This window comes from Glycine soja, chromosome 11 (assembly GCF_004193775.1).
Source record: "Glycine soja cultivar W05 chromosome 11, ASM419377v2, whole genome shotgun sequence".
Taxonomy (NCBI): domain Eukaryota; kingdom Viridiplantae; phylum Streptophyta; class Magnoliopsida; order Fabales; family Fabaceae; genus Glycine; species Glycine soja.
The window spans coordinates 35,961,059-35,987,457 of record NC_041012.1 but is presented as its reverse complement, the minus strand read 5'-3'; the positions used below and the strand labels follow the sequence as shown (position 1 = coordinate 35,987,457).

Here is a 26,399-nt window from a genome sequence, read left to right as displayed (position 1 = left end):
TAGTTCATTTGGCAAAAGCTCATTATCTGGTCAGTGTAAAAACTGAAAAGTCTTCGGAGACATCAATGCATGCATCCAGGTGACAAGAAGCAAATTTGTTTATTTGCTTCTTCTTGTACTCATCATTGAAATGGATTCTCACAATTCGTTTTCCCTGGTCTATTTTCTTACCGTCCTTTACCATCAATGCCAATTTGACCCCGAGTGGCTTAGTACAATACCAACTGTCTCTCTAGTATTGGCTTGTTTAAGACTTCTTCTAGTAAAGGGAAAAGATTTCCTTTTGCTGAAAGAGAATTTCAATGACAAGCTTGAACATGTCATCTGGGGAAGGTTGCATTTGAATTTTGAAGTACTACTTTGTTCTAAATAAAGCATGAGAAATTAAAAACAAAAAAAACAAAAATAGGAGGGCAAAAAAAAAAAAGCAAACTGAGAGTTTTGGCCACCAAATGTGATATTCTATGTTACCCCATACTGCTTGTTTGAAAAAGAGGAAAGTTAAAAAATAAAAATGATTCCTTCTTATAAAATAGCATAGATCAAGCAAGGTGTCAATTTAAGAATCAAACTAATTTTTATAGGCCATGATCACCTACACAACCTAGGATCATCACGATTATTTGATTGAAAACTGAAATATCAAACATAGATGGATGAACCAAAACCAAGGATTTCTTTTGATTTGGTTTCCCTTTAAGGTGCTCAGAAATTTTCAATGATCACGATGTTTTAGTCGGTGTTAACGCTTTGGAATCATGAGTATAAAAAAGTAACATATCATAATTTAGAATACAGCCTGGACTTTATTTATCTTCACCAATAAATAAAAATAGACAATAATCTTATTCATTTCTATGATATATATTCCAAATTAGGAAGAAAAGAAAACGATTCTTTGGTTGCTGTCAAATGGCAATAGTTATTCCCATTCAAATGTTAACTTTGGCATAATTTCAAACAGTTAAATAAATTAACCCTATAAAATTGTTTGTCACATATATTGAACACCTTGAGAAGATAAGAGGAACAGGTTTGAATTAGAAGGGTAAGTAACACTGCTGTCTCTATGTTGATATGCTTAATGCTTACCCGTGAAAGCCTACTTTGGACTTTAATGTGACCAAAAAAGATGTCTCTCAAGTCTCAAAATACTCATGAATCACGAGGCCAAGTTTCAACTGAATCGCAAAATGCTTGAGATTTTTATTAAGAGCTATCACTTGTAAGTGGTACCGCCCGTGATCTTAGAGACCATCCAAAGCAAAAAAAACTAAGACGGCCCTTACCAATACACATAATGGGCCCAAAAAAAGTGGTAGAAAAAGCTAAACAAATTAAAGATTAAAGTTTATATTAATAGTTCATATCATTGAAAACGGAAAAATTCACCAAATATCATCATGATGTAGGCATGAAATATGTTAAGATTTTAAGATAAGCACCGTGGCCTATGACTTAAGTGGATTCAACACCACAAATTTTTCTTGGTCACGAGACGCATATGCTGTTGGATATTCTGCCATAAGGAGTCAACTTGGCAATCCAACATTATTTCCTTGCCTTGGGGGTCAAATCCCACTCTGAGTTTTATCCAATAAGTTTATGTTGTACATTGAAATCAAGTTAATTAATTAGCTGGCTTTTTTTTTTCCAACTAGACACAATTATGTTGTAATTAACGTAATGAATGCTTAGTAGTTAGTAGTATAGAAGGGTACACTGGAGATGCATTCTCATCCATGAAACTGGTACAATTTGAACAAGATATTTGGTAAACATTTGCAAGTTGAAACTGCCAACTAGCAGTGACAAAAAATGATTGCTCTCACTGCTAATTACAGCTAAATGAAGCTGTTACACTTAACATTGCTATACATGTAATTGATTCTTTGGTATGGTAACTCAAATACAACCTTTAGCGAGTAGCATTGGTTTCTGTTGACTTATACTACATTTCAACTGTGGAAAATGTAAGTATACCAAAAAAGGGTGGGACAAAGAAGGAAAAGAAGGGTGTTGAATGAGCCTTATATAAATGAATTGTATCGACGCTTCTTCTGTGGTGTTGAATGTGCCTGTGTTTTGATCCCATAAGTTTTCAACTGAAAATTTTCAAAAGCCTCTGAAATTGCCTCCACCTATAGGATTGCACAAAGCAAAAGTGAATCCAACCTGAATGTGTAACGCAATGAAGTTCAAACTTGCATAGGATTCAATAATCAATTCAACTAACCAGTTCTGGCTTTTTGGCATACACCTTAACTATCATATCTTGGTAAGATGTAGGTAGTAAGTGGCTTACACGGTCATCAGGTATTGTAAATTTCTCATCACTTTCATAATCCTGAATACATGATTGAACCAGTAAATGTAATACAGCTAGCAGCATAGTTTAATTCCAAAACACCAATCATAAGGTGCCCAGCACACTTTAATTCCCATAATTTTCAACAAATGCAGCAAAGTATCCCAAAATAAGTAATAAAACACGGTTTCAATTAGAAATAATTAGCTTGGAAACCATCAAACTGCACGAGCTGAGAGGGTTTACTAGTCCAAAAAGAAAGCATAATCCATAAATAAAATATAGACACCAGCAAAACCAATTAAAATAGAAGATTATTGATGAAATATCTTGATAAAAGATACTTAGGAAGGTTCATCGATGTACCTTGAAAAAGTGGATGCTGCCACAGAAATATGCACCAGAAGATAGAAAAATAATACATTAGGATATGATATTAGGAAGTTAAAACAAACAGAAGGTCTATATTCAGCATGCGTGATTATTCTTTGCTGAATACCTTTCCAGAGGATTATGCTTTCCACGAGTCAAATCAATTTTGACATTACAAACAGCTACATCCTCCTCTTTCAGTGTAACTCCACCACTCTTCTGTCAAATGATTTTACATATAAAACAAAATGGAATTCCTCATTGAAGAGCAAGAATCAAGAGTATACATGCAAATGAGAAGGTTTAACAAGATTGAAGACCTGAGAACAAACAATATCTTGAGCAGTGACCTTCTTATAATTGTCCAGCATATCCTTTGGTACGGGATACTCATTACAAAACTGCAAAACAAAAGAGAAACTTCCTGAACTTCAGCAAGACTAGACAATTATATTTGAATAGATACAAAAATGTTAATCACACAAGCATTTTAGGGTAATGTAAATTTAAATACAGCCACACAATAGTTTGTGTGGAAATCGTGGCGAACAGCTTGAGAAAATATCACTAGATAATAGGTAGTTGCAGCATACAACCAATAATCACAGAAAATCAACAGGTTAAAAACATGCCTGATACAGATTCCTCCTTCGAATGCGCAGGATCAACTCCCTGGCCTCCTTTAGTTCTTGATTTGGAGTTGTCTCAATAGTTTTAATTATTGTGTCATCCAGCTGCATTTTTAAGTAAATTATGTTTTTCATGACTCAAATGAACATTGTAAAAATGCTTTTAATAAAAGTTTATTTGAAAGAAGCCCTCTCATAACCTTCCAGTACTCAGAAGGATCATGTATATTAGACGAAATCCCCAAATAACTATTAGCGTGAACAAGTGCATCAACCACCATAAGCTCTATTGCCTGGAAACATCAAGATGGGATTAGAAACTGTAAAAGCCAAGAAGGGTAAGTTTATGGATATCAGATACATGGGAAAAGGAAATAAAAGAAAGGACAGGGATCTACCTAAATGAACAAATAAAATAACCCTCCTAATAAAATAACTACTTCATACCTTCACTTTTGGATGTGTATAAACTGTTCTATAAAGATCAGCACGAGTGGCAAACATTTTGTGGATGGTAAGGTCTAGCAAATTGCACAGCCGAAAGCAAGGGACAATTAGAAACACTATTGAATTAGAAAAACAGAAAGGTATTATGAAAAAAATGTTTGAGATATGACACTAACAGTCCTTAGCACGATAACAAATCTCGTCATCCAAAACCCGCATTGTCTCCAATAACCTGTTGTAGGTAAATAACAATTTAAGATGCTAGGAGTGATATATAACCTTTATTTAAGTTTACTTTCTAGCTAATAAAAATTATCAAACCACTGATAAGAAACAAGTTATTTTAAAGAAATTCGTGAAACCTTTGAAATTCAAAGTTGCATCCTAGACCACAAGCTCGACAGTCACGAAGAAGATAATCAAACCTGTAAATCAATAGTTTCCACAAAATGTTACAATATAGCATAAGTCAAATGCTCAGATACCCAAAGAATACAAGAAACAGAGTATATACAAAATAATTATAAATGAGATTTGACTGTCAAATTTTACCATACTTACTTGTCAACATCAATTCCATTTCGGCCATTTGCAACAATATCATACAAGAAACTTTTCTCACTTGAGCTCTAAACCGACAAATAGGGAAAAAAATAAAAGAAGAAAGAGGAGACATTGGTAACAAATATCTTTGGTAAGAATAAACAAAATCATCCATCAAAACTAATAATAAATACACCATGGGAATAGAAAATATAAAATAGAATAAATTAATAACATTACCATTGAAGGAGCATATTCAGAGCTTGCCAGTATCATCTCCTGCCAACATTAACCACCCATTAGGATGAAGATGCAAACCTCTTTCTACTTTCCATTTATCTGAGAGATGCAGTATGCTTCTTATGCAGAATAAGTGAACAACTATATCTCTATGTGAACATAAACCCGCTTAATTGCTCCTTGAACTTAGTTAGGATATCCTCACACAGGAAAAGAAGATGGGAAAATGGAAGCTAGACAACCTTCTAAACCTGTTTTGAAGATGCCCAGGGCAAACCTTGAACACACATTTCCTACTGAAGACTACCATTGAACAAAAGAACTACTATTTGCTATATGCACATTTATTGCTTATTATGTTTCAAAGAAGTTCAGCACTTCTAAGCTAGAAACAAAGTTGTTTCCACATCAACTAAGCACCTAATCTATTATGCTGACAACTTTGTCAATTAATTTATCTAAGACTTCATGAAGATAATGATCAAGAAGTGATGCTCAGAATCAGAAGACACTTAATCTAATGCAGGAAAAAGATAATGGTAAATAGTAGCTTTACCTTGACTCTTCTTATCATTTGGGGGTAAACATCAATATGGTGTTCATCAACAATATAATCAACCATATCGACTGACATTTGTTCATGTGACCTACAACATACAAAATATGACATATTAAATTAATTATGATGAGAATATAAATTTAAGACATCAGATAAAACTTAAATATCTTATTGAGGATTTTACAAATGCAAACAGAATAACAACTTTTCTCTAAACATTATGAGGGAAAAAATACAGAGAAAAATGAAATAAATTAGATCATTAAATGCAAGAATACATAAAAAAGATAAAAATAAGATTACCAATCAGAACCACTAATAACTTGGGGAAGAAACTCGCGTTCAAACAAGTGACTGAACGGGCCATGTCCCACATCATGCAGAAGTCCTATAGAAATGATGGCATCCATGGCAAAGATTAGATATATATATATATATATATATATATATATATATATATATATATATATATATATATATATATAGGATTAAAATCATCAGAAGTTCTAAGAAACATAAGAGACCTGCAAGTTTCACTGTTTGAATATCAAATCTATCAATACCAAGCTCCAAGCCCTGCAAGATCACAAGCATAAGTTAGCATCCTGTCAAGAAGACTTTTACCTTTAGAAGGGTAAAATATTTAATAAAATTTTATACTTGATAAGTTTTAAGCTTTTCCACACATTGACTGGCAAGCCAATACACGCCAAGAGAATGCTCAAATCTGGAATGCACAGCACCTGGATAAACCATGTTTGTAAAACCTGAAACATAAAACAAATTGATTTATTGGAGAGATCATACATACTGAATATTCGAAAGGGGATATCAAGTCATGTTTGCATCAATGACATAACAGTGTTTGAAGCAGTTTTGAATATCACCTTTTACACCAACAGTCTTCCTCATACAGATTACATGAAAATAACAGAAACTACTTTGTAACCAAAAAAATAAACTTAGTATCTTCCGAGAGACCTAGCGGATATTTCACATGATCCTTGTCATATTCCAATGCATCACAGAGGAGAATTTTTTATTGATATTGATAGATTTATTAGTGCCAGTAGTTAGCAGGGAATCAAACAGTGGACCTCCTTGTGTTAGTTATGTCATAGCATAAATGCATAAAAAATTATTTTAAAAGTTTCCATAAAACTCAACATGTGTTTTCCTCTTAGTAACAATAGTGAAAATTAAGAAATATCTTCTCTTCTTTCATGGCACTACCAATGTACTATAAAATAGCATATAATAATTATAAACAATACACACACACACACATACACTAACAATTTCACATCATGAAGCAAAATTTGTGGAACAATAATCTTGTCGAAAAGCAAAAACAGTTTCACTCTTACCAAATTGTGAAGCTATACTCTTGAACATAGTGTCATTTCAATATCAAAACTAAAATATAATGCAAGTATGGATGAACTTCCAAAACTCTAAAACCTGTTTTACTATACACATGAATGGTACTCATGTCCTGCAAGTAAAACTCATTAAAAGTACACAAGACTTTTCATGACACACATGAAAAATGAGTAATGATGACCAATAAAAGCATCTTCTTTTGGTATATTTAAAATTGAACTTATGACAAGATGTCAAGATCTTGACATACTTTGTAGAATATATTTGAAACCCCAAAGCAGCAAAATCAACTTTCCCAAAAAATTCTTCAGCTGACAGAATACATTCAAAATACTCTTGCCAAAAAGAGAAGCCTAAATACCTAGCATTTAAAACAAAATAACATAAATACTACAACAGTCCAACCTAGTAATTGATAGTTTATTTACTCCATTTTATGTATTAACCTGATTCCAATCACTTCAAAACAAACAGTCATGCCAGGGAAATGTTCAAAAAATGTTCCACTAGTGGTTTTAAAAAATGGTCCACATCTGAAATTTTGGCCTCAACCTCAAGGTCTTTTGACTCACCACAACCGCAATTGCAGCCACATGAACCACATTTGCAGCCACATGAACCACATTTGCCTATAATGTCCCGTAGTGTCAAGGATGGCAACAAAACTGCACCTGCAACTACAATTGAAAATCTCGGTCCACTCTCTAACTTAAGTTCCTTCATAAGGTACACAAATTCCAAGCAGTATCTCCATCATTACAAAAACAATTCAATCATCTAAAAGCAAACAAATTATTTTAAAGTTCATACGGAAAATAAAACTTCAAAATGCCACAAAACATAACCTAGAACAAGTAATTATACAATGCAAGAGTATTTAATTTCAAAGTAGTTTCTAAACCACTTTATCTTATTAATTGGATTCAAGAAACGTGGATTAACTCACCTAGTTGTTTCAACTCGCGAAGCCTGCAATATAAACAAAAAAAAAAAAAGACAAAACCACACAATTAACAAATAACCAAACGGAACAAAAGAAAAACAAAAAGTTTCAAACGTGCCTCTGAAACTGCTCAGTGTCAATGAACTTCAAACTAAGCTGCAAAACCGAACAATTACAAAATAATAATAATAATAATAAAGAATCAGCATATTCACTTTCTTTGTAGCTAAAAGAGAGTAAAATTCGAAAAAAAAATGAAAAAATTGAATGATTGATGAAAATTACGGAATCGAGATAAATATTGCCATGGACGTTGTCGTGAACGTGCTTGCAGAACCTGGGATCTTCGGCTGAAGCGACGTCGTAGGATGGTGACAACGAAACGTTGCCGTTGCAATATGCACCCATATCTTTCTTTCTCTGCTATCAACAATACACATACACGCTTCAGGTTCTTCTCAACTCTCAACTCTACCAGAAGAATTCAAAAATTTAAAATAAAAAATGTAAATACCAAATTCGTCAAAGATGATGGGTGATAAATTGTTGCTGATGAAAAATATAAATTTAATATATGAATACGTAAAAAAATGTTTTTGTCATTAAAAAAAATTATTTTGACAATAAACTATATTATTTAAAAATTAATTTCACATTAAATTATAAAATTTATAAATTAATTTTTTATTAAATTATTTATAAAATTACTTTATTATTAAATGATTTATAAAACTAATTTATCATATTTTTTTATATCTTTATTAACTAAATTTGAATTTTATTTTTAGAAATAAATCTATCAGTACATCACACTTTCTTATACAAATTTGATTATTTAGGAAAAAAACATTAAAAAAATAATATTTTAATAAATAAGTAAATAATATATTTAGGGGCATTTATGTTTGAATCACAAATTATCTGTATGAAAATTGCGTAAAAAAAATTATATGAAAATTTTATTACTAACATTTATAATAATGATTTTAAAAATTATTTCAAAAATAATTTTTTTTAATAGTTAATAACGTAATTTTCACATCCATAATGCATCTAAATTAAACTCAATAAAAATTACTGTAATTTTTTTTCTCCTAATGCTTAGGAATGGATTTAATTTTTATACATGATCAATCAATAAGGTAGATATATTATTAGAAACGTTAATAAAGTTAACATAAATATTATTGTATATATTTTTTTTATTATTATGTTATTGGTACATAATAGGTAGATAGTGCATAGACTTTTTTTAATGAATTTTATATTGGATGCATTAATAAATAATTAAGTTTGGGTAAATTTTTACACAGTGGAAAAGTGACGAAGGAAAGTATTAGCAATTAGTAAGATTTTAGAGTAATTCTTTTGAAAAATATAGTCGAGTTGACTAATGAGCTAATTGTTTCTGAACTCGTTAAGTTATTCCAAGTCAATGTGAATATGCTATGCTTGCAGGTTAAGTCAACTTTTTCTGAAACTCCCAATAGAAGAAGGAAGACCACTAACTAGGATTTGCTGAAACTATACTACTTTAATAATTGGAATCATTTTTGCCGTGTGCGTTTTTACTGTTTACATATATAACAACACTTGCTTGTTACACAATTTTTATTTTTATTAAAATTTAACACATCTATAACGAACATTATTATTCTTGAAATCACGTTTTTCATGAGTTTAATATTTTATTTTGCAGCAAAAACTAGTCAATAGTAAACCATCCGATTTCTCTTTCATTTTTTAACTGATTAAATTTTCTATTAATTACTCATTTATTGCTTAGTATAAATAGAATTAAAGGTGTCATTAAAAATAATAATAATAATTGATTTGGTGAGATAAAAATTTAAAATTTTATTTCCTTTCTCTTTTCTTCTAATTTAAATTTCAAAATTTTGTTTCCTTCCTACCGTAGGCTAACACTACAAGTATGAGAAAGAAGCGATAGCATATAATTGAGGTCTAGTAATTGGGACATACCAGAATGTGCTTTTTAGCTTTTCCACTACTTGCTCATTCAGCTACAATGCACAATTTTGGCACCTCCTCTATTTTTATCTATGCAAAAAACTTGTGAAGCATTGTGTTCTCCTCTATTTATAGGGTAGGAAATTGAATGGGCTCAGTATTGGGTTGCTTGTCTTCAAAACTTCTCAAATGACAATTGCTTATTGACAGTGATGGGTTGCTTCCACGTATAGGGTTAGGTGCCGTGCCAGCAACTCTGGTCTAATCATTTAAAAATGAGCAGACAGTATTGCCTTTTCCATTTTTTTTTTTGTATGATCTTATTGTATAATTATTTTCTTAATAATGTGAATTTGGGTCATTGACCCACTACAGTTTTTGAAAATTTGTTTTTTTTTGCTTTTACTTCCTACACTCCCAAAAGACTCGAATGGACACAACTACTCATGTTTTATATTCCAGAATGGTTATTTCAAAATAGATATACACTTCCAGAATAGTTATTCTAGAATAGGGTTTTTTTATGTTCCTATTCCAAAATAGTTATTCCATAATACATATACACTTCCAGAATAGTCATTCTGTAATAAAATAAAAAATCATATTCCGGTTCCCTTGTGTTTTGATCTGGTTGTCACCGCCGCAATGGATTTAAAGGGTGCAGTGGTGCTGCTGCAATGGGGAAAGGGGTTGTCACTGCTGCAATGGGGTGCGCATTAGAGTAACAAGAAGGGTATTATTGTCCTCAGCAGGAAGCAAAAACAGGTAGTGCAGGAAGCAATTTCCTTTTTTTTGTATTGGACTCAGCTGGCCTATTTTGGATTTTTTTTGCCTTCTTTTTGTTGGATACCCGTATATATTGACAAAAACCACGGATAACATACAGGTGTGGCGCAAGCTCATGACGAATTTTTATACTGTGTCTACAGGCTCCCATTGCCATCCCTAATAATGTCATTAAATCTTTTGATATTTTTGTACCAATTTTTAAAAATATTTATACTAACTATATTTAATTAATAGCTCTATCATTCATACAAATCAATAGTACCTCATTTTGATATGACAGTTTCTCGGTACTTTCAAAATCATTTTAAACTAGGTTCTTTTTCAAATTATTAACAAGTATTTAGGATGTGTTTGTGAATATGAATCAAAGATCAACTTGTCAGTGCTCTAGAATGAAAAATCTGTATGCATGGAAGATTATCTGTTATTGATAATGGTGAGTCATAATTTTAAGTGGAAAAGTGTGCTTGCAGGAGAACAAGCAAGGTGACCCAACTTTACTGGAAAAGATATGGCACAACTTTCAGTAGCATAAACTACAAACATTAAATGTTTCATAGACAGACAAAAATAATGTAGGATTTCCTAGAATATATGCTCATCCATTTTTTTTCTGAAGACCTCACACGGAGGAGACATTAAAATAAGTAAAACAAAAAAATCCGGATACATAGTTACACACCTCAAGAAGGTTTGCAATACCTCAAAAAGCACAAAAAAAAAATGACGGACGAATACACATCCTTTCAAAAATTAAATATTTTTTATCTAATTTTTTCTTCCCTTATTTCTTCTGTTTGAAACTACAACCCATCCATCATCTGCTTCACCTGAAACCTTTGGTAGAGGCTCATTAACTGGCCTGTTCACTGAATTCATGTTTGAATCGGATGTTGAAATCTCCAGATTCATTTTTGAAGAATTATCATCCACAATCATTTTTTCATCATCATCACCATCTTCATCTGTATCGTCTTCATTTGCAATCTAAGACAAAATGTCTAACATTATTACTAGATTCAAATTCAAGTGGAAGATCATCCAATTGTTACTTGGGTCATGTGTAAAAAAGGGAAAATGCATATACAACTAAATATGCTCAGTAAACATGTCCCAAATTGACAATTGATAAATACCATCATGTTAGGAGATCAACGAGATCAACAGAAAAGTTAATCACATTTCGAGGGTGGGGGTGGGGCTATCATGTTTAAAAAAAAAAACCATAACTTTCGTCCAATTTATCTACATCACTACTCACATGATGCGCCATAATTTTTGCCTTATTTTGAACATAGAGAAATGTAATGACTCTGGATTTATTTGTATTTTGTGAATATATTCCATAATTCCAACTTCTATGCCATGCAACAAGGAATGAAACAGAAATACTAGAAGTACCCAAATTAATGCAAAAATTATAGGTTGTGTTTTAAGTAACAATAGCAAGTTTTAAAGGCTTAAAATTGACGGGTAGGTTGATAGTCAAGAAGAGAGGCAATAGATGACATTTTGCATTGAGGTGCACAATAGTTACTCCATATAACACAACCTTGTCATAGTAACTTAAGTATCATAAAGGTGTAAAGGCCATATAATACTATAAACATTACATCACTCCACAAGATCTTGTTGCAGATAGTTATAGAATAGGAGATACCAAAATCATGGGTCACATCAAATAATAACTTAATGTTCATCCCTTTTAAAATACCCCATTATATGAAATTGAAAAACCTAAGGGGAGCCTTTACTTGCACTTTTTTCATTTCCTATACAAATCTTTGAAAACAGAAAAAAAAAGTGCAAGTAAATGACCTCTAAATTTGATATAGATATTATGAATCTAATCTGATTATATAAAACAGTAAAGTTCCATTCTGAGCATATCGTGGATATAATTTACCTGTGTTACATGAGGAAGAGTAGCTTGCTCAAGATTGGCTTTCCTGAGATCTTCAAAAGAACTAAAATTACCTTCTAAGAATTCTTCATGCATAACCATTAGTTTTTCAGCTACCTGCATAATCATGAACAAGGATATGAAAAAAATAAGAACAAGTGAGCATTGCAAAGGATACATATATAAAAAGCAAGTCACTAACAATGCAATATAGTAACTCAAACCTTTTACTCATGTATACACTAATGCAACAATTTGAGGCCAACAAATTCAAAATAAAATTTATACCTCCTCAACGCTGCCATCCTCGACCTCTACATTGAGAGAAAGCATACCTTGATCCAGTATGTCTTCTAAGTCATCAATATAAAGTGGCTCTGGGCAGCAACAATCAAAAGAATAAAAAAAATAAAAACAGTGGAGAAACATAAACGAAAGTGACTTGTTGTGTTAATTGATATACCTTTTGATTGAGTGAACCAGTTAAGAATGCCACTGGCAAGTTGATCGGCTTTAAGGCGGGACTCACGGCCACCCCATTCGTTCTCGACGGCCGATCGAAGAGCAGACCAGCGAGATAAAACTAAACAAATCCCTTCATTGAAAACCCCTACAGACTGTCCATGTAGCCGTCGTGAACCCTCCATCGCTTTGTCTATCTCTGCTTCAATGTGTCACCAGAACACAATAAAACCCTTTTATTTCCAAAGGAACCTGCATCAAGCATGCCCTATTGGTGAAGCCATACTTATACGAAAAACCCACATATATGTGAAAGTAGTAGTGTGTGTATCTGCACATTGCACAGTACTATTTTTTGCAGATAAAATTAAAAGTGTTCGATACAGAAAAATCATTTAAAGAGAAATAACGTCTAAAGAATGTATATATATATGTGTGTGTGTGTGTGTGTGTGTCTTCTTCATCAAGTTGTTTAATTTAAAAATTAACCAAAAAACTAGAGAATCATTGTAACAGCAAATGCGAGCAGACAGTAGAGCTGTCACGGGCCAAATCATTTAACAGCAAAAGAGAAAATAGGCCTTACCCTTAAGTCGCTGACGACGCACGTTGAGGAAGAACGGGTTGAAATTAGGGGTTCGAACATGCGATTGATTAGGGATTTAGGATTTAAGATTCCGGATTCGAGAGAACTGAGAAGAAGCAGCGTCTTGGTTTGGGCCTGGAGTGTATGTGTTGCAATTGTTTTATGCACACCATAATTTTTATATTCCCACATCACCCTTTTCCACCACGGGCTTACCCCTTTGATTCGTCGCCTCTCCGTCTATTGGGCCCACAATAGCTCCCTCAACCTCTCTGTCAGCAACAAGGTCATTGAAGTGAAGCTCATCGGTGCAGACCCACTAGCATAATACAGAATTGGAGATCCAGAATGATACATTGCAAAATCGTTCATTCGTAATATATATGTATTTTGAAGTGCCTATTTCATAATATATTATGGAACATATATTCTCAAATAGAGTTCCAATATACATGTAATATTCAGGATCAATGCATCCATAATATACATGTATTTTGGAAATGTATTCTGGCATGTTCCTTAATATACCAATATATATTACGGAATAAGCATTCTAAATTACATTTCTAGAAGAATACTTGTATGTTATGGACCGACAATTCTAGGAAACACCAGACACCAAAAGCATTGCACATAATCCCTTACCTTTAACTATGAAGTCGCATCAACAATGACAGTTGTGGTGCCTACACAAGAGGTTGCAGGGTGGCTATCGTCGTGGAGCAACGAATGGCGGAGGTGCTATGAGTTGCTATTATGAACAAGGAGCAGCACAAGAGGAAGAGATTGGGGTGCGGCATAAGAGGAACGAAGACAGATTATGGGGTGTTCGAGTAAGACTAATGAAAGGGCATATTAGTCCATTCAGGGTCATTATTATTTCCTATGGGTTGCACCAAGCAAACAATGTAGTGCATAAAGCAATTGCCTAAGACTACACTACCCTTGTGCCCCTTTTGTTTTAAAGGCTATGCTACATTTTTATTTTATTTTATTAGTCTGTGAGCCAGGTCAGTTTAGGCCAATTTTATTTTTATCACTAATAATGTGTCTACCATCTTTCTGTCTTAATTAAAATGTTTTAAAGATTAAACTGGAGTTGTGACATGAGATAATTAATCATGATTATATGCCGGGCAGTTCACGATGTAATTTGGTGTTATTTTAGTTTAAAAACAATCCAAATCAAATAAAAAAATTAAGTGCGACACTATTTGATTCAATTTAAATTAATTATAAAATTTGAACCAAATTAAATTAATCTTTACAATTTTGTATGATTTTCACAGTTTTAAAATTCTGCTAATAAATATTAAAAAATAAAAAAGTTTGTTATTAATTAAACAAAATTGAATAATAACCCGTTGAATGATATAAATGGATAAAAGTTTAAACAATAGAAAGTGTGTGTAGGTGTGCCTCAAACAAAATGCTGTCGTGTGTATAATATAGCTATTGTGCATAAAAAAAATAGAGACACTCAGAGTACTTAAATGGTTTGGTTTGATTATTTTTTTAATCTTAAACTGCGAATGAAGTATATCAGGCGGTTTGAAAAAATAAAAAAACAAAAACAATTTTGGTTTTGAGGCATTTGTGGTTTTTGGTCCGGTTTGATTTGATTGTGAATACCCCTAATTATATGACAATCTATCATGATGATGAAGTGAGAAGAAGCAAGCAGCAAGTGGATAACATATATAAAGGAGAGGCCAAGAACCACAAACTCAACCACCTTCACTCGCAAAACATGGTGGTTTTAAAGTCCACTTCACCACTCTCATCTCTCACTTCCCACTTCTTTAACCTTTCTTCCTCCTCCTCCTCCTCCTCCAAATTCACCTCCCCACACTCTCTCCGCCGCCGCCACTTCCACCATGTCCACTCCACTTCAAGAGTTGCGCAATTCACTATCAGAGCCTACATGGAGAACCCCAACACATTAGGCAGTTTCGCCAACAGGGTCATTGGTGCACTCCCCGTGGTGGGACTCATTGCCAGGATCCTGAGTGATGAAGGTGGCGTTGGAGATGACCTCGTGGATTTTGCTGAGTTCAGAAGGCGCGTTGGAAAGAAGTGCTCCGAAACTGATTCCACTGCCTTTTATGAGTTCCAAGACCGACGAGGAAAGGTGAGTAAATCATTCATTCTTTTGCCTAACACCCTTTAATCAAATTTATGAGCTTCATTGCATGGTCATGTCAAAATTCTATCTTTGTAATCTAAAATTGATTAAGGTTGGGAAATTAATTAAGAGTTTGAGTTTTATGTACAGTAAATTCTCAATCAATCAGTAACTCATTACTTAATAGTAGTAATAACAAATAAACAAAACCCGAGTTTAAAATAGTGTAAACAGTTTTTACATTATTAATCAATCAGAAATCATCCTAGGAATAACTTTTAAGGCTGTTATTGTAAAAGTCAATAAAATTACCATATATGGCATCTACTATTTACTCAAACTTATATGCAGTTTTAGATGTTTTGAGTGTTGTTTACCGATCAGAATTCAAGTTTCACCTTGGTGACCTATGAAGATGTTTAATGCAAACCTTTATTATGTCGATTGTAGAGCAGAAACTTCAATTTCGTTTAGAGAATAACACCAAAATTACTTAAACAACTGTGTTTATTTTTTTTCTCTAATTAATTAATCTTGGGTTTGGTGGCTAAACTTAACAAGGTTGATTTCATGCTCAAAAAACTCAATCTCCACGAGTTTAAAACTGATGGAGATTGGTGATGAAATGTTTAATTCCTACCCCATAATCGAATTTGAATGTTAATGATGTTGATTTATGTGTGTTTTTGTCTTTTGTTATTATTCATATTGTTTTGTGGCAACAATTGGTTTTGGTTTTGTTGTGCTAATGGGGAATGGGTGTTTGACTTGGTGTTGGTGTGTTGTGGATAGGCAGGGGATCCTCTCTATGTTCTGTTATGCTGTTGGCTAGCAGCCATTGGTGCAGGTCTTCTCAAAACCGAGGATATTCTGGAAGGGGTGGCTCGGCTCCGGATCTCCAATGACATTGAATTTGAGGAGCAGAGTTTCATGGCTTCGATGAATGAGTCAAAGGAGGTTGGTTGCTCTCTATCTCTATCTATCACTTAGACTAATTTTGAGTTTATCCATCTTTGAAGGCTATTCAGTTTTATTATTATGTTGCATTTGAAGGGGAACTCTTGTCAGTTTGCATTAAGTGACTGATTCATTCTAAAATATGTTGTCTAAAATCTAAACTCTATAAACATCAAACACTATTGTTCATGTACTTATTGACTTTAAGGAAATTACTTTAAATAATTAGTTATTCAAATGTTTCTGTAAGGCTTATCTATCATTGTTCTCTTGTTTGGGGAATCATTAACGTGTGTTACATTACCAAAGATAATGTTTTCTCTTGCCTAAATTAAATCATCCGTTCTCTGATAAAGACAATTTTCTATTACATGTTAGGAATCCTCTACTAGTGAAAGTATTAACTGGGTAGTAAGAAAGAGATTGAGAGAGTGTTTGGATAGAAGAACAGAAGGAATGTTCCTCTTGTTCATCAATCTGCAGAAATACAAAGGTAAAACAGAGAAGCCCTCTTCTCTCTCACAAGGACACTTGTTTAACAAACAAGCTCAATGCTGAATCTAACTACCTTCTCGAGGATCTATTTATCCTTCTTCTAACTAACTTCCCTAACCGAATTAACTGCCTCTAACAGTATTAACTGATCTAACAGAATTGTGTTAGATCCTTACTGAGTTTTGTTCCTCCTCCTATACACTAATAAAGGATTCCTAACATAACAGCTTACTACAATGTCAAAAAACTTTGCTAATACCCTCATGTGTCATTCTCCTGGATAAATTTTCATTCATTTTGTGTTGTGAGAAGTGCTATTTGTTATCAAGTGAATAGAATAGGAAAAACAATTCCAAGATATATGAATGATATTCTTGCAGTGTGTCACTAATGCTCCACCTTGTATGCTTGGTGCTTTGCTTATACTGAAACTAAATCTATATGCCACTACCCTAACAACTCAAAAAATTATATTCAACACTGTAGAGACGGGCAAGGCAAAACGCTGATCCTCCTGCTGTCCCAATGGAGATTCGAGCTGGGAAGGCTCTTGATGCTATCTATGTGTGTTGCTTTGGAAAGGACTCCATAGAGGAAGAAGACAAGAGACTGTTGACTGCAATGCTTGGCGCTGTTTTCGCATCAGTTCAACGCGAAGAGATCCGGCGCCTTGTCAAAGACAAGGCAGAGAAAGTAGCAGCAGGAGTTGATGATGAATATGTTTCAGAACTCAAGCCTCTATCAAAAGAAGCTGTGGAACTACAAATGAAAGACCTTCAGTTCCTTCAACAAAATAGTGAGACTTAACTAGGTGAAGCCTGTGATTTCCACTACACAGTGATGCATTGAATGAAATTATATTTTGTGAACTAAGCCGATTTAGCCTTTGGGGGCTACTCAAAGAAAAAAGACAGTCATCATAGATCACACTATTATTTTTCAGATACATGTTGAAATGTGGGGTCATGACTTTTCTGAAAATGCAGAAATTTCATGTAACTTATGTTAGCATTATAAATGGACAAGTAAAGCATGTCTCCAATGCCATTTTATTATTTAAACTCTTGAAGTGATCTAGTTCTTTCCTTCACCTTCACTGTTGAAATGAATAGCCCAATTGTTTCACCCCAGGGAAAAAGAGCCTTATTGTATCAATGTATTGTGCTAAGTATGCAGCTCTTTCACCTCTAAACAAGTTAAAATGGAAAACATCAATCTGAATCGTTCGCTGATCAGATAAAGTTTAGACATGAACCAACTATCCCAAAGTTTAAGCTAGCTATTGAATGAATCATGAACGCACATGAATGATTTTAATATCTAATAAAATTTAGGTGTTACTTTGAAGTAGCTTATAACTTAGTTAAAGGAGTTTATAAACTCATCAAAAACCTTACCAAACACAAGAGTTGTCTTATAATGATCTGATTATATACATCCAATTTGACCCCCTTACTTCTACTTTATTTTTTATCTTGTTTTTTTAAGCTCTCCTCCCCCTTTTATTATTACCTCATATGGATACAAATTAAATAAATTCGTTAGATTTAATTATTGTTTTATAGAAATATTGAAATTTGGGTGTCCATGATTGCAGTTGTTAATGCTCCACCATATTAATAGGGTGGGCACACAACGAAATTTTATCCAACGGGATGGGTGAGGAGGCATGCTAACTATGTCTGCCTCACTCAATTGTGATCCCTAATAATGTCTTTAAATCATTTAATACTTTTGTATCAATTTTTAAAATATTTTTATTAAGTACTAATATTTAATTAATAGCTCTATCGTTAATACTATTTAATACTGTAATATTTAATTTTGATATATGTTAGTTTCTCGGTTCTTTCAAAATAATCACTTTAAACTAGTTTTTTTTTCAAATTATTAACAAGTATTTTGTGCAAAAAATAAAGGAAGTAAAAGAGAGAGAACCTAATTAATATGAAAAACTAATAAATAGATAAGTGATAATAACACTTTTACAAAATTAATCTTACTTTCATTAAAATTGAATTTTTCTTTAACTTTTTTCACGCTCTCTTATGTTTTATAAAATAAATATTTTATTCTTGTAGTTCTTTAATGAATGTTTTAAATACACTGGTTAGCAATATCCTTCAAACAATTATATAATCTTGGACTACCATCTTAGTTATGGTCCCAACCAGTCTGACACATGACAGCAAATTTGCTAGCTTGCAATTAACAGAATAGTTGACGACTCGAAGGAGTTAATAAAAATTTAGAAAGAGTAAATTCTCTTGTTTTAAGGGATAGTTCAAACATGTTTTTTTAGAGGAACAGTTCAAACATGTTTTAAAAAGAGCAATTGCACTAGTAGAAAAGAGGCATTTTGTGACTCTCTTTAATTTGTTAGTGATGCTAATAAGTGTTCTAAGAGTATTGATTAAAAAATCTAAAAGAGAAAATTTATAATAAGAAAAACATAGGGGAATGCAAAAACAAAATGATAGAAAGTACAACTTTAGGCATTTCAATAAAAAAAAAAATTATATTATTAGTTCTTTAACCAGCATTGTAAGGATACTAGTTAAGATTTTTTTTTAAAGAAAATAATAGTAGTAAGTGCCGATGATTTGTAAGATCTAACTGTTGGTATAAGTTGTTTGAAAAGAATAGTTAGAAGATAAAAAAAAGATTTACGACGACAATAAATAAAATGGGATAGAAATGTGTACATCAAAACTTCATACACCTTAAAAATAACTACTCCATATTACATTACAAATTAATAGATAAATTATAATAAAGATAGAGATATTATAATCCAAACGTGTTTTCTTGTTAATACCAAAAAAGAAAACATGTTTTGTTGTTGAAAAAAAAGGTATTCCTTCCAGAATTATAAATAAGTAAAAAAATTTATTTCAGTTAATTAAGAAAGTTGGTTAATAATGTTTAATTGAACCAATCTTAATAAATAAATAAGTTATTTTTCCAAACTGCCATTCATTGGATTATGATATTAAAAAAGTTAAAGTAATTAGAATTAAAACTCTTAGTAAATGAAGGATATATTAGAAATAACTCATTAAATAAAATAAAATACATGGAGATTCGTTTATATTTAAATTCAGGATAAATTATTTTTTTCTTATGGATTATGTATTTGGTTGCGGATTCTAAAAATTTAAAAACCTTTATCGATTTAGGATTTAGAAATTTGAAAATTATCTGCCTACCATTAACATTTAGGATTCCAAATAAAAATTGGTGAAAACTGGTCTGAATTAAATTTTTAATTCAACTAAATAAATTATATTATATTAAATTTAATAGTGCTTTTTTAATCTTAAAAAATATATAATATGACCATTTCATATTATTTAAATTTTTTACTTTTTTATTTATAATTTTATGATAGTTCCTTATTATAAAAAATTAAAAATATTTATTCAATTACTAAAAATATTATAAAGTCATGAACAATGTTTTCAAAATTAGTTCATAAGTTTCACAACTTATAGTGTAATATCAATATCACAACACTTACTCTTTTTTTCTTTTACCAAACATTTGCTCTTTTAAAAACTTGTTATTCTTTTTAAATTTTTATTAACTCCGTTAAGTGGTCAACAATTCCGTTAATCAGAAGCATGCAAATTTGTAGCGTGTCAAACCACGATTGTTGAGCTGATGTGATAATCGGTGCATGCAATAATTTCTCGTAAGGTTGGGAGCTTCCTCAACTATAAAACCCTTCCCTGGTTCTATGTTTCGATCATGCATATATCTTTTACATTATAGTACTGTTAAAGCAACTAAAAAATGGCTCACGGAGGAGGCAATGTTGCAATAACGATACTTTTTGCAATAATGTTGGCGTATTCCTCCGAGATGCTTCATGCAGATGTACCACCGGTAACCTATGTGGTTGGGAAAGCATGGTTCATGCGGGGAAAACAAAATATGTTAACATGGAACCTTTACTGTGTCTGATTGCCCTAACGATAAGGTCTTTTCCCCTGGTGACGTACTTGGTTAGTATCATCATAGTTTAGCTTTTTCACTATAGAGATACAACACATATTTCGAACTCCATAACTATTTAATTGACAATAAAAAATGATAAAAGATCATGAATTTGTACTACTACAAAAAGATCCTGTAATGACGATTTTAAACCACTTTTAAAGATGATTTTGAACCGTCTTTTGAAACTAACATCGTTGGAAATTAAAACTTTCGATGATGGTTCCATAAAAAATTTTCTTAAAAATGGTACATGATTTTTAGCTAAGAAACTAAGAACTATTTTAAAAGGATACGTTAAGAAACGTTTTATTTTAAAAAAAAATAAAAAATAAATACTTTACAAATACAAAAAAGGCAAGCGAACAAATTAGATTATAATTTATCTCAATTATAAATTACTAGTTTTAAAGAGTTCTTAGAAAGTAAAATCACTTGAAATATAGGTACCATAAAACATCAAATCCAATCTATGATACTCATCATGCATGAGCTACGCCTACTATGATATAACATTTATATAGGGAAACAAGAAATGATATTCAACATGTCGTTTTAATTTGTCTATATCTTGAAGAAAATTTCATCAAAAATCTCCAAAGCCAGCCTTGAATTCCAACCTGAGTATCCTCTCAAGATGATGTCCGCCTATGTTACCATATATATTTAAAGTGAAGGTTAATCATGTAAGTATTTTGGTAGAAGAGTAACTAAGAGATTTATGACAGTGGAAGAGGAAAAAGAACAAGTCATCTAGAAATCAATTTGAGGCTTTAATACCCTTTGTAATTTTTTTTTCAAATTTATCAATTGGGAGTTTTTGAATAATTAACCATTTTGAGATAAGTTATAACGATTATGATTTATGTGTTAGAAGTCGTATCATTTGTTATAATTTTTTTTATTTTAATTTTTAAGTGAAATCCTAACCTTTTTTACAATTGTAATTATTTTTTTTATAATTTATGATTTTAAAGTCATAAAGTTTTTTTTTTACATTTACGATTTTGAAGTTGTAAATGTCTTTTATCTTTATTTTTTTATAAAATTGTAAATTTATTTTTTTAAGATAAACTTTTTAAAAATTGTAAATAATTTTTTGATTTAATTATTTAATAAATGAATTTTTTTATTTTTTAGTTTTATTTAATATTTTGTATATATTTTTTATGTGATTATATTTAATATTTTATATAGTTTTTGAATATTGTTTTATTTAATATTTTTTTTACTAATATTAAGGAATTTTATTTGTTTTGTAAATGAAAAAAATAATATAAAATAATTAAATTTTAAAAGACTAAAGAGAAACATAAAAAAAGATAATATAATACATTGATATAAGTTGATTAAAATTTGAATGAAAATATTAAAATGTTTTGTTACTAATATTAACTTATAATTTATTAAATAATATTAATTTTATTGTATAAATGAATTTAATATTAGCAATAGATAATAATTTAATAATAAAAGTTGTTGTTAAAATAAAAATAACATGATATATTAATATAAAATGGAAATACAAATTAAAAAGAAATATAATACATTAATTTAGTAAGGACTAATATTATTTTTACTTTTTATGTTTCTGTTTAAGTTGTATTGTTTATTTTATATTAATGTATTATATTGTTTTCCATTATTTGATTTAAGTATTTTTTCATTTACAAAATAAATCAAATTCCCTAACATTAGTAAAAAAAATATAAATATAAAATATAAAATATTAAAAATATATGAAAGAAAATAATATTCAAAAAATATATACAAAATATTAAATAAAACTAAAAAAGTAAAAAAAATTATTTATTAATTAATTAATTAAATTTTTTTTTGCAATTTTTTTAAAGAAAATTAACTTTAAAAAATACTTACAATTTTTTTAAAAAAATTAACGTAAAAAGTATAAAAAAACATTTATGACTTCAAATTCATGAATATAAAAAAAACAATTACTATGCCATAAATATAAAAAAAAACTTATGAAATCATAAATTAAAAAAAAAAACTAAAGGCGTAACAAAGTTTACAACTTTAGTTAAAAAAAAAGTGACAATGGATGTTGGGACTTTCGAAAGTCTTAACACCTATTACAATCCTAAAATGAATAATAATTACAAAAGCCACCACAATTAATAAATTCGGAGAAAAATTACACCCAGTATTAAAGCCATCAATTTGAACTTTTTCCATAGAATATGTTGTCTCTCTGTCTTAGTAAAAAAATGCGGTCTCTTTTTTAATTTCTTTTTTCATTTGTTTTTATATTTTATTAACGCTTCTTATATTTCATTTTTTGTTCAATTTTGGTTTTCTTCCTCACTTTTTATCTTTCTTTATTTATTAACATCATTTTACTCTTAATTTTTTAATTTAATATTTTTTAAAAATTAAATTAATACAAAATGGGTAAAATAATTAAATAACATAACATAAAAAACAAGACAAAATTAAGTGTAGAACTTCGGCCGTTAAAGTACGATTCTAACACCACGTTAGTGTGTGGTATCACATCCTCTCTAACATGCCATGGTGGCAAAATATGTTACAAAATTGATGATATACTAACAAAAAGACCCAATTTACGCGTTAAAAAAACACAGGGATTAGACTTGTCCAATTAAAATTTGAAGACCAAAATTACAAGATTAAAAATAAAGAACAAAAGTAGATAATTAAGTCAAAAACAAATAAGGAGTATATGAATACTTCTCATTTATTAATAAACATACATTAATTGACACACCTGTGTTCACACCCATTTCTACATTCTTGAGTATAATATGGCAAACAAAAAGGTAGATATAATATGCAAAAGAAAGGTGTGCAAATGCTTAGCAAAACACATAGGTATGTTATTAACGAACTACAAGACTGACTATACATATCATGCAGTAGCATTGACTGCTATTCTCATCCCATGCAGCTGGCAGTGACCAGGAAAACCGCAGATGAAGTAGTTTAGACCCTTGGCAAGCTGGATGTGATCATCTCCTGAAAAGAACAATCTTGAGTTGAATGTAGGAATGCATGTATTGTATCCAAACTCGTCCACTTGTATCACGTTGTGAGCGAAAGGACTATATTTGAATTCTGCACGTACAAAACAATAATAATGAATAAAAAGGAGGCATGTCTAAGAAAATAATTAAGTCCGTGTAAGAAAATATATGTGATTAAAGACTAAATTAATCTAGTGTAAGTGTGTCTATAATCAATAAACGAAACTACCTACATCAATAAAGTCTTCATTTTTTTATCAACACTTATTAACGAACGAATTAATCTCTCGAACCGTGGTAAATTAATTAAGGTTTGAATTTCCAACAAAATATATATATGTTTGGAAAAACAGAATAACAAAACTAGGATGATACTAACCGAGTATATCACCAGCCTTAAAACTCTTTCCATTAGGCCAGTTATTGACATTATACGCCCAACCAGTTGCATCACCAACCACATAGGTGGCTGCATGAACCATCTCAGAGTAAAGCACTAACATACATAACAATAGCATTGTTGCAGCACTGCTTCTTCCCTGAGCCATTTTTTTTACCATCGATAGTATCACAAAACACCAATTCAGAGTATTGTGATTCAAACAAAGAGTCAAGGAAGGGTTTTATATACGATTCAGGAATGTTCCAGACCCCGGTCATTGAATAATTAATTAAAAGCACAATTAATTCATTTTTAAATTCATATCTACACTGATTTTTTTATTATTTTAAAATCGGTTGAATACATGTAATCATCATTATATAGTTACAAAATATATTATATATCATTAAATTGTATAATATATTTAATTATATATCATTCAATTAGTATATATTAAACTTTTAATTAAATATTATAATATATTATATTAATTATATATCATCTAAGTATATAATTTAGTTACAAAATATATTATGTTATAACTACTATTTATTAAACATGTTTCATATATGTTATTATCCACAATGCAAGAAAATTAGTGTTCGATTCTTTGTACAAACTTTTCTTAGGTTAATAGTAATCACGTATGGTGAGTAGGATTGAAAGAGTATCCATAATGCATAGTTGTTTTGTTGAGTTGCTTAAATGATATTACATATAATTAAATATTGGTATAATATATTTTTTAAAAGATCAATGTTAATTGTTAATTTTTTTTTAGTTTTATTTAATGGGAAATTCAAAATTAACCAAGATCCTCTCCCTCCCTTCCTTTTCTTCTTATCTTAACCATCAAACCAAATTTATAACTTCAAATTATATAATTTACTATACAAAATATATTATATATAGTTTGATTATAATTATTATATATTAAACATGTGATTAAAGTATCCACAATGTGAGAAAACTAGTGCTTGATTTTTCCTCTGTGTAAAATTCTATTGGGTCAATGATAGTCACATACCACGAGCAGGATTAGACTTACCTGCCAATCCTAAACCCATCGAATCAGAGACTAATCTGCTCATGGTGTGTAATTGTCATTGGTTTAATAGAATTTTGCTCACAATAAGAATCAAATTTGATTCTCTGACTAAATAGGTTGTTTCTCCACATGTGAATGTAAAGAGACCCTGCAATACTAAGTCAATCTTATGAGTTTCAAATATAAGCAAATTTAAATATTTTGACTCATATTTTGTTGAACACGATATCATTCCAAACATATTTTTCAATTGATTGAGATTTTGTTTTCAATGACTTTTTTTCATTCTTAATATCAAGTTTCAATGGAGGAATTTTAGGGAATCAAGTTCATTTATAAATGTGATTAATAGAATTAAATTATATTAACTAATTTTCTTAATTAGTATAACAATTAGTTTATTTTGTTTCCTTCTCCCATTCCATTTATGTCATTTTCACAAAAATAAAAATAAAAATATTTTAAATTACTTGTCATTTTACAAAACCAATGAAATAGTAATATTAAAGATTTTTTTTCATGGGATAGTGCAAGTAGTTATTAATGTGTAATAAATGAGAATAAAAATTCTAATTAATAAGAGAGATAAAAGATATATTAAGAAATTAAATAATATATTTTATGAAATTTAAAATATTAATTATATTTCTTAATACGCATGTTCCAAAACCTAAAATGTCATAAAAGAAATGAGGAATAAATGAGGGGGGAGTACAATTTTTATATCCTGTACAAACACAGCCAAAATACATTGTATAATGCTAGCTAGCTATATTCAAATATTTTTAATCAATGACTGAGATTTAATTTTATTCTATTATTTTCTTTTTTTTATCTTCCTTTTCTCAAATATCATGGTTCTTCTCCTTGTCCCTTTCTCCCATCTTCTTTCCCCCACCTCCTTCTTCCTCCTACAAATCCAATTTTTATTAGTTATTAGTGATTGAACCGGTGAAAACATTAATTCAAGATTTATTGATTTAACCATATTTGAACAGGTTTTATATTTTTAATATTATATAATATTTTAATTAATAAAATTATTAAAAATTAGAATCTAAAAAGTTATAGATTAATATAAATGACTAAATTATAAGTTAATTTAATTAATAATAGTTGATAGAATAATTGATGTTTATGTGAAATGTTTAAATATATATTTTTATTTATCTTTACAATATTTTAGATTAAATTTTTGGACTGGTTCGATTGATTATGTAATGTCTCGAGTTTTTAGAGTATTAGAACCCATT

At 30.4% G+C, this 26,399-nt stretch overlaps 4 protein-coding genes across 9 annotated transcripts; 1 reads left to right on the top strand and 3 right to left on the bottom strand.

The window, feature by feature from the left end:
* Positions 1-1,701: 1,701 nt before the first annotated feature.
* On the bottom strand, positions 1,702-9,524 carry LOC114373631 (deoxynucleoside triphosphate triphosphohydrolase SAMHD1 homolog). 6 transcript variants are annotated; one of them, XM_028331135.1, is made up of 21 exons: positions 9,408-9,524; positions 7,710-7,895; positions 7,543-7,580; positions 7,428-7,450; positions 7,054-7,158; positions 5,759-5,865; positions 5,623-5,674; positions 5,402-5,486; positions 5,096-5,186; positions 4,540-4,578; positions 4,318-4,385; positions 4,119-4,181; positions 3,933-3,988; positions 3,757-3,830; positions 3,510-3,602; positions 3,313-3,414; positions 3,001-3,081; positions 2,808-2,899; positions 2,675-2,690; positions 2,237-2,347; positions 1,702-2,141 (listed from the first exon to the last, which is right to left on the bottom strand). In XM_028331135.1, the coding sequence occupies exons 2-21, from the start codon at positions 7,830-7,832 to the stop codon at positions 2,031-2,033; spliced, it is 1,530 nt and encodes a 509-aa protein (XP_028186936.1). In that variant the 5' UTR covers positions 7,833-7,895; positions 9,408-9,524; the 3' UTR covers positions 1,702-2,030. The 6 variants fall into 6 exon arrangements, with proteins under 6 accessions (XP_028186936.1, XP_028186938.1, XP_028186939.1 ...); XM_028331137.1 differs by having other exon boundaries at positions 2,808-2,896; XM_028331138.1 differs by having other exon boundaries at positions 7,054-7,152.
* Positions 9,525-10,680: 1,156 nt separating this feature from the next.
* On the bottom strand, positions 10,681-13,293 carry LOC114374384 (pre-rRNA-processing protein TSR2 homolog). Its single transcript, XM_028332028.1, has 5 exons — positions 13,136-13,293; positions 12,551-12,801; positions 12,376-12,464; positions 12,091-12,204; positions 10,681-11,171 (listed from the first exon to the last, which is right to left on the bottom strand). The coding sequence occupies exons 2-5, from the start codon at positions 12,732-12,734 to the stop codon at positions 10,953-10,955; spliced, it is 606 nt and encodes a 201-aa protein (XP_028187829.1). The 5' UTR covers positions 12,735-12,801; positions 13,136-13,293; the 3' UTR covers positions 10,681-10,952.
* Positions 13,294-14,805: 1,512 nt separating this feature from the next.
* On the top strand, positions 14,806-17,802 carry LOC114373424 (photosystem I assembly factor PSA3, chloroplastic-like). Its single transcript, XM_028330884.1, has 3 exons — positions 14,806-15,266; positions 16,053-16,217; positions 17,199-17,802. Exons 1-3 carry the CDS (start codon positions 14,886-14,888, stop codon positions 17,517-17,519), a joined length of 867 nt encoding a protein of 288 aa, XP_028186685.1. The 5' UTR covers positions 14,806-14,885; the 3' UTR covers positions 17,520-17,802.
* A 5,610-nt stretch (positions 17,803-23,412) lies between these two features.
* LOC114374467 (basic blue protein-like) lies at positions 23,413-24,295 on the bottom strand. Its single transcript, XM_028332107.1, has 2 exons — positions 24,096-24,295; positions 23,413-23,807 (listed from the first exon to the last, which is right to left on the bottom strand). Exons 1-2 carry the CDS (start codon positions 24,274-24,276, stop codon positions 23,602-23,604), a joined length of 387 nt encoding a protein of 128 aa, XP_028187908.1. The 5' UTR covers positions 24,277-24,295; the 3' UTR covers positions 23,413-23,601.
* Positions 24,296-26,399: the final 2,104 nt, after the last annotated feature.